Below are 12,600 nucleotides of genomic sequence, written 5' to 3' on the forward strand. Positions count from 1 at the left end.
CAGGGTGTGCCGGAGAGCAGCCAGCACTGCATCAGGAACAGGAATGTGGCGCGCATTGAAATGCACAGAGCCATCATTAACAGCCTGGTGAGCTGGGCACAGGATGCTTACGATCTTCAATTCTGGTTAGGCCACCTTACGTGCTGTATTTGCATATAGCAGGCTTAATATGCGGCCTCGTAAAATACTTTAGAGAGAGAATCAGTCACAGACTAAAGAGAACCAGGAGGTTTTAAGGTGGCATTTGAAGATTATTGCGCTAATGTCTTCATGTTGTGTGTGTGTGTGTGGGTGCTCCCTTGTGCTCTCCCAGCATAGAGCCACAGGGATGGGGGGTGTCGGGGGGGGGGTACACACAGCCATGGGGATGGGGGGGTTGGGGAGATGCACAGATCAACAGGCAGGGGGGATGCACAGAGCCACGGGGATGGGGGGTTTGAGGGGATGCACAGAGCCATGGGGATGGGCCAATGTGCAGCGTGGGGCAGTGGCTGGCAGAGGAGGAGCAGGACTGGGCACCAGAAAGAGGGAAGGCAGCTCAGGCCGGATTTGGAGCTGGCTGCACCTGCGCAGCCTGGGAGGATGTGTGGGACCATCAGAAGCCAAAGCCCAGTCTGTCTGCAGTGGCCTGTGCACCCTGCCATCCAGGGACGGGGCTGTAGGGAGCCTGGCACAAGGGGAACAGCCACGGTTATCCCAGGGCAGGACCCAGCGAGGCTGGGCTCAGCACCAGGGTGCTGCTGACCAGTGCTGGGTGCCTCCTTGCATCTCCACCTGCCTCTCCCTGCGAGACGCTGAAGCTTTAGCTGTGCTGTAAATTGGCTCTGCGCTGGCACTTTCCCTGCTCATTGCCAGGCCCAGCAGCCTCGGCAGGGAGAGACAAGACGTATTTGGAGTCAGCGCAAATGCCAGGTCTTGGGGGCAGCTGAGGAGAGAGCTGGAGGAGCCAGGGAAGGGCCTCAGTGCACAAAGGCTGGTGGGGATGGTTAACAGGGCTCCTGGGCCACTCTGCTCCATGCAGAACAAGATCTTCACAAGTGGGCACCCCGAGAAGAGCCTGGTTTTCCCCACCTGCTGAGCACCTAGCAGCTCCAGGCCCCTCGGGCAGGGGGAAACAGAAGGGTAACAGCTGGACCATGGGGTAGCAAAGGGGTACCAGATGGGCAGGGTGTTATCAGAAGGGGTAACAGCTGGGCTGGGGGTAGCAGAAGGTAACAGCTGGGCAGGGGGAAGCAGAGGGCTAACAGCTGGGCTGTAGGGTAGCAGAGGGCTAACAGCTGGGCAGGGGTGTAGCTGTGGGGTAATATCTGCGAAGGGGTGTAGCGGAGGGGTAAGAGCTGAGCCGTGGGGTAGAGGAGGGGTAACAGCTGGGCTGTGGGGTAACAGGGGTAACAGCTGGGCAGGAAAGTAGTAGAGGGGGTAACAGCTGGGAAGGGGTGTAGCAGAAGGTAACAACTGGGCAGGGGGGAGCAGAGGGGGTAACAGCTGGGCTGGGGTGTAGAGGAGGGGTAACAGCCGGGGAGAGGGGTAGCAGAGGGGTAACAGCTGGAAAGGGGTGTAGCAGAGGGGTAAGAGCTGGGCAGGAGTGTAGCTGTGGGGTAACATCTGGGAAGGGGTGTAGCAGAGGGGTAAGAGCTGAGCCGTGGGGTACTAGAGGGGGTAACAGCTGGGCACGGGGTAGTAGCGACAGCAGCTGGGGCAGTGAGAACACCAGGCATTTGCAAGTGGCTGTCAGCAGTGCAAGGAACTGAGGCAGATTTGGGTCAGCCTGGAGCAGCTCCAGTGCGGGTGTAAAGTGCCATGCGCCTGGCAGGTGGGTGGGTGGCACGCAGTGGCTGCTCTCACTCTGTGCCCTGGCCCCTTGTGGCTTGTACCTCTCCAGGCAGCCCTGGGACCCCGGCTGTCACTGCAGCTTGCAGTGACCTGGGCAGCATGGGCCGGAGATGGTCGTCGTCCCTGGAGGCTGCATTCTGGGGTGCGGCCTAGGGCAGGGCCTCCTGAGCCAGGAGCAGGACAATTCCCCAGTGCGGCCCTCAGACGCCTTTGTAGACCCGTGGCAGGTAGGGCCAGAGGGGCCCGTTCCGCTCACCCCCGTCTGACCTCCTGCCGTGCACAGCCCAGAGACACTCACCCAGGGAATCCAGAGCCCTGCCTGTCACTGGAGCCTGGGCTGGGCTGGGCTGTTTACACAGTGCCACCCAATCTCCATTTATAGACTCCGAGTGATGGAGAAACCACCACATCCCGGGTCAGTTGCCCGGATGCTTAATGACCCTCACCCTTAACACTTTGCACCTTATTTCTGGTCTGATTTTGTCTGGCTTCAGCTTCCATCCATGGGATGTTGCTCCGCTTTTGTCTGCCAGACTGAAGAGCCCTCTACCACTGAGTGTGATCCTGCCACCCCTTCACCGTCTCCTTGACGAGCTAAACAGATTGAGCTTCGGAAGTGTCTTTCTGTGAGGCCAGTGTTGGCTTCCCAGACACCGGATCATTCTGGAGGATGGGCTGCCAGAAGAAAGAGAGGGCATTGCACCGCTCTGGATTCCCTCCGGATGGCGCCCCAGCCCCTAGCATCACAATACTTCAGTGGGTGCCATCAAACAAAACTGAAATGGGAGCCTCCCTCTCCCAGCAGCGGCCAGAGACAGACAGCTGCTAGGTCACTCCTACCTGCTAGGTCACTCCAATCCTTGACTGTGGGAGCCAGCCTTACCCTGCTCTGCTGTGAGAACCCCCACTCCTGGGCTGTTCATGCACAGCCTCTGGCCTAAAGCTGCTCCTTTGATAGTGCAACCGAATAACACTAGCCAATATCTCTGGTCCCAGACAACCCAAGGAACCTCCGTCTTGCAGTGTCCAGTTATGCCCACTGGACGCTGCAAACTTATATGAGTTCATCAATTTAACAAAGAAATTGATATGTCCCACGCTTGTTATCCCAAGGGGAGTCTCTGACACGCTTCAAACCAAACTCACTGCTCCAGGTAGAATAAACAAACAGATTTATTAACTATAAAGATCGATTTTAAGTGATTATAAGTCAAAACATAACAAGTCGGATTTGGTCAAATGAAATAAAAGCAAAACGCATTCTAATCTGATCTTAACACTTTCAATGTCCTTCAGTTGCTTGGTGTGGTGTCTGTAGACGGAGGTGGAAGAGAGACCATGGCAAACGTCTCTCCCTTTTATCATGTCCTTTCTTCCCTCTTGGCTTTGCCCCCCCTTCAGAGTCAGGTGAGCATTACCTCATCCCAGTCCCAAACTGACCAAAGGAAAGGGAGTGACTCACTCAAGAGTCCATCAGATTCTTTTGTTGCTGCCTAGGCCAGCGTCCTTTATTCCTGTGAGGTTGGGCTGGGTTTGTCCCATACATGCCTTGGTGAGGTGTAAACTGCCCCTCTGCTCTTAGAGAGTTTTTCCCTGGGCTTTCTTTAAGCCATGAGGATACATTTTCAGCCTCATAACAATATACATGAAATTACAACCTATAACATTACTATAGTATTAATTATTCAGTACATCATGAGCCTTCCGAAGACACCCGACATGACAAACTTTGCATTGGATACCACACAATCATATTATAAGGATGAACATGGGGGTGCAGGGTGTTCCCCCGAGGTACAGAGTGTCACAGAGGTTGCACAGACAGACCCGGGAGCACAGGGAACAGGGACTGCGCAGCAGTCACAGCCCAGCAGCCACCGTCCAGCCTTTTGTAGGCAGCAGGCCTAGCTGGGGCTTGGAGAGGTTTAAGGCTGAGAACATGGTGGTTTTGCTTGTCCATGGCATAAGGGCAGGTGGGGGAGGGAGTGAGAAGGTGCTTCTGGGATGAGCTAACTGATGGGTGCTGAAGGCTGCATCATTACTGGGGGGAAGGGGGGAATGGTGATGGCTCAGTGCCATCTAAAAGAAGAGTTAGTTGGGCAGGCCATAGCTGGGAAGGGCTGACATGTTGTTTATGTTCAGTGCCGTGGAGGAGGGGGGACCAGCATAGGGAGGCACAGGGGGGTGACCCGCTGAGCCCAATGAGCCAGGCAATGATCTGGCAGTAGCTTTTCGAAAGGGTTTAAGGGGAGAAGATGGGGTTTGTCAAGACCAGAGAGGAGGAGGATGTGGTCATGAAGGTGAGAGATGATGAGGGCCTGGGCCAGAGACACAGCTGTGTGGCCAAAGGACAGGCTGGGTCTTAGACACGCCGGGCTGTAAGGAGAGATGTGATCCAGACACAGCGTGGATGTCTAGAGAGAGGGACAAGTCAAAGGCAATGCCCAGGTTACGGGTGTGATGGCGATGGCGGGGGACCGAGAGAGCAGGGTGCTGGGAGGGCTTGGGGGACAGGTTAAGTGTTCTGTTTTGGCCAGGTTGAGATTCAGGGTCTGTCTTCAGGGCACAGTTAACTCGAGCTCCCTACGCTCCGGTGACTCCTCTCGAGTCAGCCCAGCCCACGTGAGAGCAGCCCCGCTGTGCACAGGCGCTTACATGGACATGCAGAGCACCAGCTGGAGGGGACCCGGGCAGCCCTGTCCCCTGTGTTGCCAACTCTCATGAGTTTGTCATGAGCCTCATGATAATTATTGTTTTCCTGAAAGCCCCAGCTCCTGGAGCCAAGTGGAGATGTGATAACTTCAGCCTTTATTCTTAAAGAAAAAGTCAGTTTCTGGCCCTCATGGCTGTAGAGAAAGCGTTAAAATGTGACCCCCGTGCACACCAGAGGTTCAAAAAGCAGAAGGCAAATCAAAAGCACCCCAATATTATTTACAGACTCACAGGATTTTAAAGCCAATCTCGTGATTTTTGGTGAGCCTGACTCATGCTTTTTGAACATTTGGGGTTGGCAATGCTGGCACTCGGAGGGGGCCTGGGTCAGCATGGGTCCTTCGGTGATACAGCCCTGCCCCGAGAAGCAGCAGGGGCCCCAGGCAGCAGTGCAGCACGCCGAGGCCCTCTGACAGCCCCAGGAAGAAGTCAAGAAACTCGTAGAATTGGCAGCTGGCGTCGAGCAGCTGCCTCCGCATCAGTGAGTCCAAGAGCAGAGCTGTCCCGTACAGCACCCAGAGAAGGAAGAACAGACACGTCACCCCGACCCGCAGCTGACAGTCACTCTTGCGCCATGTCAGCATTGCCTTGGCCACGCCCAGTGCGGCAGGGAGCAGAATGAAAACAGCCAGGCAGGATGTGACGTGGGCCAGGTGCCACCAGTGCGTGTCCCTCATCATACACAGCTCCTGCGGGTGCCCCTCCGTCCCACTCAGCAAGGCAGCTGGCACTGCCAGGAGGATAGCTGCCACCCAGAGAGCCACGGCCATGCACCAGTGGTGCCGTCTGGGAACCCATTTGTCCCACATGGCACTGCATGCACCGGCAGCTACCAGCAGCCCTTGAGCAAAGAGGCTCCCGTACCACAGCATGTACGCCACCTTGCAGAGCCCGTCACCAATGACCCAACCTTGGCTGATGCCTGCAGCAAAAAATGGCAGCATGGCTGTGAAGATGGTGGTGCCAAGCGTCAGCTGGAACAGGGAGGCTCTGCCAAGGGGCCAGCCCCAAAGACCCCAGCAGTTGGCCAAGGCCACCACCAGGGCCAGGTTACTCAACAGGCCCAGGGCACAGACTACAGCCAGGAAGTTGAAGGCATGAGTGCGAAAGAATGAACAGTAGCCACTCTGGCAGGGCGCAGCGGCCAAGATATCATTAGTGTCATAGTCGTAGGAGTAATTCGCCGTCATGTTCTCCAAGCTGTAATCGCTCGTGTTCAGTTCCAGGCGGCTGGACTGGAAAAGAGAAACATCAGGTAGTTCAGCCCTGTGCCCCACCCGGTAAGTATTCCTTGGCCACTGGGCGGCACTGTGTGCCCCAGGGGTTCACTCACTGGGTGATGGGGGTGCATTCCTTGGCCACCAGGTCCCGATGCAAGCCCCAGGAATTCACCTATTGGGTGCTGGAGGATGGGGTTCTCTGGACTCCAGGCAGCTCTGTGGGTACCAGGGTTTATACACCGGGTGCTGGAGGGAGGTGTCATTCTTGGGACACCACATGAGGCCAGCATGGGAGTTGAGTAGGGATTATTCCCCCCCCCCCCAGAGTTTATTGGGCCATGTGGCTGTAGGCCTTGGGCAGGGTTGTGCTGCTGAGTTGGGTGGTGCCTTTTGCTGGGGTGATGGCTCTGCTCAGGTGAGCTTACTGATGCAGTACCAGGCCCCTCCATCTCCAGGCTCACTTTAGGGAAAGGAGCAGGAACTACTGGGGCACAAGAACAAGGGGTTGGTATGAAATGCATGTGTGAGCAAAATTTGGAATTTCCATCCCGTGGAAAATTCCAACATCCCCACATTCCCCACAACCTCAAATGAGGCAAAAAGGATGAAATTTTCCATGGAACAGACTTTCTGAAAAATTTCAGTTCCAAAATGTGGCAATGTTTTCTTTCAACATATACAATCAAAATGAAACAGTTCAATATTCCTGAAATCAAAACGCTTCTTTGCAACATTAAACTGCATTTTCCCATAGTGACACATTGCATTATGGGAGTTAAGTTCAGCAGCCTGATACTGCTGTTCTCCCTTGACCCAACTACATTTCCCGTAATGAACCTGAATCATGTGATTCCCATGATGCACCATGCAGCTCAGTCAGATTGCCTTATGAGCAATGTAGTCCTCCAGGGAGCCTGGCTCATAGAAGAGAATGGGGGCCAGGACTACAGCTCCCATAAGTAGGGCCCTACCAAATTCACGGTTCATTTTGGTCAATTTCACGTTCATAGGATTTTTAAAATCATAAATTTCATGATTTCAGCTATTTAAATCTGAAATTTCACAGTGTTGTAATTGTAGGGGTCCTGACCCAAAAACGAGTTGTGTGTGTGTGGGGGGGAGGATTGCAAGGTTATTGTAGGGGGGGGTTGCAGTACTGCTACCCTTACTTCTGCGCTGCTGCTGGGCAGCTGGAGAGCAGTGGCTACTGGCCTGGAGCCCAGCTCTGAAGGCAGACCTGCCGCCAGCAGCAGCGCAGAAGAAAGGATGGCATGGTATGGTATTGCCCAGGGCCGGCTCCAGGCACCAGCCTTCCAAGCAGGCAATCTGCAAGGGGCGGCAGTCCATGTGTTTTTGCCCCCAAGCAGCACGCCGAATTGCCGCCGCGGACGGCGGGGGCAGTCCGTGCGCCGTTACGACCGTTTCCGCGGCGGCAGCAATTCGGCGGCAGCTTCTATGTTCAGCTGTCCACTGCGGCAATTTGGTGGCAGCTTCTGTCTTCTGGTTGAAGCTGCCGCCGAATTGCCACCGCGGAAACACGCGTGCCGCCCTAACGGCGCACTGACTGCCCCCGCTGTCCGCGGCGGCAATTCGGCGCGCTGCTTGGGGCGGCAAAAACAGTAGAGCCGGCCCTGGTATTGCCACCCTTACTTCTGCGTTGCTGCCTTCAGAGCTGGACCCTCAGTCAGCAGCCACCACTCTCTGGCCGCCCAGCTCTGAAGGCAGCAGTGCAGAAGTAAGGGTGGCCTGGTATGGTATTGCCACTCATACGTCTGCGCTGCTGCTACCAGGATGCTGCCTTCAGAGCTGGGCACCTGGCCAACAGCTGCCACTCTCCGGCCGCCCAGCTCTGAATGCAGTGCAGAAGTAAGGGTTGCAATACTGTGCCCCCCAAAAAATAACCTTATGACCTGCCTGCAACTCCCTTTTAGGTCAGGACCCCCAATTTGAGAAATGCTGGTGTCCCCCATGAAATCACACAAAAGACCACATTTTACGGGGGACACCAGATTTCATGGGGGAGACCAGATCTCATGGTCTGTGGCGCGTTTTTCATGGCCGTGAATTTGGTAGGGCCCTACCCATAAGGCAACGTGACAGAGGGAAACAGTTTAATGGGCCATTTAAATCAATGAAACTTTCCAATTTGGCTAGGAATGACCTGCAATGAACTATCGCATTTCAGTTTACTTGACAGAAAATTGAAAATTTTCAGTACAATCAACATTTTCCTGCGAAGAATTTCAATTTTTGAGGAAACTGCATATTTCTGTCAGAAAATCATTGCACCAGAATATTCCCAAACTCTACTTTACAAGGTGCACCATGGAGATCCCTGCTCTGTCCCGGAGATCCCTGCTCCATCCCAGAGATCTCTGTTCCGTCCCGGAGATCCCTGCTCTGTCCCGGAGATCTCTGCTCCATTGAGCAGGTCGTTGGTCGCCCAGACACGGAGACTGTGCAACACTTCCTGCTGCTGGCAAGCACTCTGGTCATACATGTGAGCAACAAGTGTTGCACAGTCCAGCCTGTGGAACCCTCTGGTTTGTGCCATTGTTTTTGGACAAGGAGTTTTAAAGGCTGCGCTCCTATGTCTTGGTCTCTGACCAAGTTCTGCACTGATGGCTCAGAGGGAGCCTCCTCACACCCATTTGCCACATCTGAGTGTTGCCAACTTAGCAACTTTGTCACTAGATTTAGTGACTTTTTGGTTTCCCTAGCAAGAAAATAAGTGTCAAAGTGACCAGTGACAAATCTAGCGACTTTCACTGCCAATTACAGTGACATTCAGATCCTGTAGTAAGGGCTTCATCCCTGGAGGCACGGTGCCCCCCATCCCATTGGGGTACATGGCCCTGTCTCACTCCACCCCACCTTCCATCCGTGCGGCTCTCCTCGCCAGCTAACCTGCCTCGCCCGCCCAGCCCGCTTCATTAGCCGGCTTTCCCTGCTACGGAGCAGAGAGAAAGAACATTTGGGTAAAAACAAGCTCTGGCTAATGTGCTGCTCTTTCCGAAGTGCACCTGGCTTTAGCAAAGTATTTAATTAGCCTCCACAAACTTATTTTCCTCGCTTGCAGATTCCAGTGATCTCAGCCCAAGAAGCCCTGGAATGCGATTCCTTCCGAGGACATGCTCAATTGAGACATGATGACATTGACTTGGTGTGCGGCAGAATGTAGTAAGAAGAGCACGGAATGGCTTTTGTTAACACTGTCGAACTGCTTGTGAATGATTTTGTGACTATACTCGCCAGGGCGCAGATATATATATATATATTCTCTGTTGAATTCTCTGGACATTTTGTTTAGTGACATTTTTGACTCCTTTTGAGTGCTTAAACAGCTACACCTACAACTTTTCAGGGTTTGTCTGGTGACTTCCTGCTATGTGGAATTGGCAACCCCGCAAGTCTGATTCCAGCTGCTGTGGGGTGGAGTTCGACTCCTGGTGCCTCTTCAGTTATGCCCCATCTACCTGGCTGTCCCGCTCAGATACAAACACAGGGTTGTTTCATAGCGAGATGTTTCTCTGTATGAAGCCACATCGCTTAGGGGTAGGGTGACCAGATGTCCCGATTTTATAGGGACAGTCCCGATTTTTGAGTCTTTTTCTTATATAAGCTCCTATTACCCCCCACCCCCGTCCCGATTTTTCACATTTGCTGTCTGGTCACCCTACTTGGGGGCCTGCCTGAAGGAGCCCCCATGGGCCCCCCTGTCCCACTTGGCCCTGCAGCACCATCACTCTAGGTCTCTCATAGACTGCCGCGCCAGGAGGAAGTCCTCCTATTTGTCTCACTCTCACACAGCTTCTGTCTCTGGTTCCTTTTGGCCTCCAAAAGGTCACAAATCCCTGTCCTCTCAGTGTGTCCTTCTCACTGGCTTTTGTGCCAGTCCACTGGGATGCTCCCAGGTCTTCAGTTTCAGGCCAGGCTGACCCTTTTCCTATCCCCTTTTCCACAGACACTTTTCCCCCTGGCTGCATATATGGACCCCGCATTCAAAAACACCTGTCTGCAGAGACAGCAAGGCATAAACCACTAGGAGCCAGATTTATTGGCTGTTTATAGTCGCCTTTGCATTCAATCACTAGGAGCCAGGTTTATTGGCTGTTTATAGTCGCCTTTGCATTCAATTTTCTCCTGCAATATTCACACAAAGTAATTGTGTTTGTGTGGACATGGGCAGTCCTGGCTTGAAAGGTGCAGTCACACATCCTAGTACCTCCTGTTTGATTAATCACCGCAGTGTCATGCTTTTGGACTGGGGTTTTTGGCAGCACCGAGCTGTGCGAATAAGCAGTGTCCCATCTAGACCACATGTAGGCACTGGGCCAAGTTCAAAGACGAATCCAGTCTGATGTAACTTACCCTTTCTCTCAGCCCCTTCAGCACGTCACCCCAACTCCTAGCCTGCTACTCCCATACCCCTCTGCTTCCACATCACCTCTGACCATGGCCCTCTCAATCTAACCAGCTTGCATTGTGACCTACCCTAGCTGAGTCCCCTTTTCTCCTTGGTAAGAAGGTCGGATGGTGCCTGAGTCAATGTGAGGAGCTGTTTTCTGCGTAGGGTGACCAGACGTCTGGATATAAGGGGCTTTGTCTTATATAGGACCCTGTTACTCCTCCCTGCCCCCATCCTGATTCTTCATACTTGCTCTTTGGTAACCCTAGTTCTGCCCGCATTTACACCCGTTTACTGCCACAGTGAGGAGCTGAGGGCCAGGGAGTCTAAGTCACAGCCCCTCGCACCTCACCTCTGAACATCACCCTCTGGAGAAGTGTGGAATGGGCTCGGGGGAGACAGCCAAGGGCCTGTATCTGGACTAGGGAAGGGGCAGTGTGGCGGTCTCCAGGCTGTCTAATGAGAGTGGCGGAGTGGGAGAGGTCTCTGTGGTAAGAGCAGAGGGTGGAGCTTCTAGGCCATACGTGGACAGGAGTGTGAGATGTTGTAGCCAGTGGGCCATGCTGGGTAGCTGGGATGGGGGCAGGGGAGAGGGTTGAATCTCTGGTCTAAGGCAAGACATTTGTGCCCCTAACGAGAGGCTGAGCTGGAGGATGGGCCCTGGGCTGTGTGTGTGTGGGGGGGAGACGGCCCACACTGGAAAGGCTGGTGGGTTCAGGAGAAGGCTAGGCACCGGGCAGAATTATAGCTGTGTCTGAGACAAAGCTGCTTTGCCAACATTTATTATTATAGCCACTGTCTCGTAGCCAGGCTGCTTAGAATTAATGGAGCTTATTTACAACCATCGCTGTGTCTTAAGCAAGTTTGTTATCTGAGTGTGACATTCATTATGTGTGAGGCAGGTGGAGAGGGCTGGGCCTGGGGGCTTACCTGCCGGCACAGTCCAGGGGAGGGGGAAGCTGGTGTGAGGGACGGAGGGGCAGACAAACACCATGAAACAAGCAGTGATCACCTGGCATCTGATGCTGGGTGAGGAAAAGGTGTCTCTTGGCTACACTCGACTGGAGGTAACAGCTATAAATCCCTTTCATTACACATGGGAAATAAGCCCTAGAAATGGCCTCTCCTAACATCCCATTGCAAGCTGAGCTCTGGCAGGCAGCAGCTGGGACCGTCTCACTGAGCTGATGTTTTGTGACAAGGTCTGGAACCTCCTCGAGTCAGTGATGGACAGTCATTGACACCGGTCTCTACATCACCTTAGAGCCCATCTAATCACCAACCCTAATTCAACACCAGTTTGTGTTACTGTAACAGTAGAGCATGAGGAGTGGTGTTTTCACTTAACAGATGTTTGTCTAGAACTTTAACTCCATTGTCACAGAGTTTTTGTTTGATAATTTTCTTAGTTTTTAGAAAGCTTTTTTAACTGTAGAGTGTGAAACCTGTAGATAGTGCTGTTGCAATTTGGATCTAGGAGCAAACTGGCTTTCGCTGCACTCCAGTGGCGCAGACTGTGTGGACAGTCATAGAGTGTGGCCAGGAGATTCCATTTCCTTATAGCACAAATCACCAGTGTTGTGCTCTCTGGGCACCTCACAATGTTAACGCTTAGCGTGGTGATTCGACATGGCCCCTGGGAGCTGGAATCACCTCCTCCACCCAGTTCCCCAGGTCCTTCCGCCCTAACAGGGCCAGCTGCTGCAGCAGAACCGACTGCAGGCAGGAAGGCAGCCATGGAATCAGGAGTTCCCCTTGTCTCTACCTAATTGGCCTGTGATTTACGACCTGTGACACAAGACAAGAACAATGGCCTGGCCTCTCATCATCCACAGTGGGAACAAATGGCCTCATTTCCCAGCACACAGTGAACCCTCCTTGGCAGGATGCTGGGCTCAGTCCAACGGCCAGTGGGGAAATCCTAGAGGAAGATTCCCCGCAGAGGTGGCCCCGTCTGGGCGTCACCCATCAGACGGGATTGCTGAGGCCATTTGAGATAGGAACAGAACAGCTCGGCAGTGAAGCACGAGGGGAGGGGGGGGCCAGCAATGCCTGGCACTGTGGGGAGCAGGGCAGACGGGGGTCACACAGAACTGGGTCTGGCTTTGGCTGTTTGGAGTGTCTCTGGATACAGGGTGTTAGAGAGCCCAGGGCAGGGATCTCACCACCGAAAGCACTTCAGACAAGTCCAAACTGGACCCATTCCTGAAAACAGCCTCTCTGCGCTGGTGCTGCACCCGGCTGTTGGGGGATCATGGGCCCAGTCTGGTGGCCTGACCGAGGGCTAGTGATCTGCCTGCTGTGTGTGGGAGCTAGGCCTCAGTCTTCCCCGTGACTTCCTGTTTCTCAGCAGAGGAGGCCATAATGAGGGAGGGACCAGGAGCAAGCGGGGGGGGGGGGGGGGGGGGGGGGGGGGGGGGGGGGGGG

The 12,600-nt window shown here is 54.0% G+C and overlaps 1 protein-coding gene across 1 annotated transcript in view; it reads right to left on the reverse strand.

Moving 5' to 3' along the window:
• Positions 1 to 3,607: 3,607 nt before the first annotated feature.
• Positions 3,608 to 12,600, reverse strand: part of ACKR1 (atypical chemokine receptor 1 (Duffy blood group)) — a 14,363-nt gene continuing 5,370 nt past the window's right edge. The window contains exon 3 of the mRNA XM_026657611.1: positions 3,608 to 5,780. Coding sequence (XP_026513396.1) covers positions 4,818 to 5,780 — 963 coding nt within the window. The 3' untranslated portion in view covers positions 3,608 to 4,817. The remainder of the gene's footprint in view (positions 5,781 to 12,600) is intronic.

The sequence above is a fragment of the Terrapene carolina genome, unplaced genomic scaffold, assembly GCF_002925995.2.
Source record: "Terrapene carolina triunguis isolate 2854851 unplaced genomic scaffold, T_m_triunguis-2.0 Scaffold249, whole genome shotgun sequence".
In the NCBI taxonomy this organism is placed as follows: domain Eukaryota; kingdom Metazoa; phylum Chordata; order Testudines; family Emydidae; genus Terrapene; species Terrapene triunguis.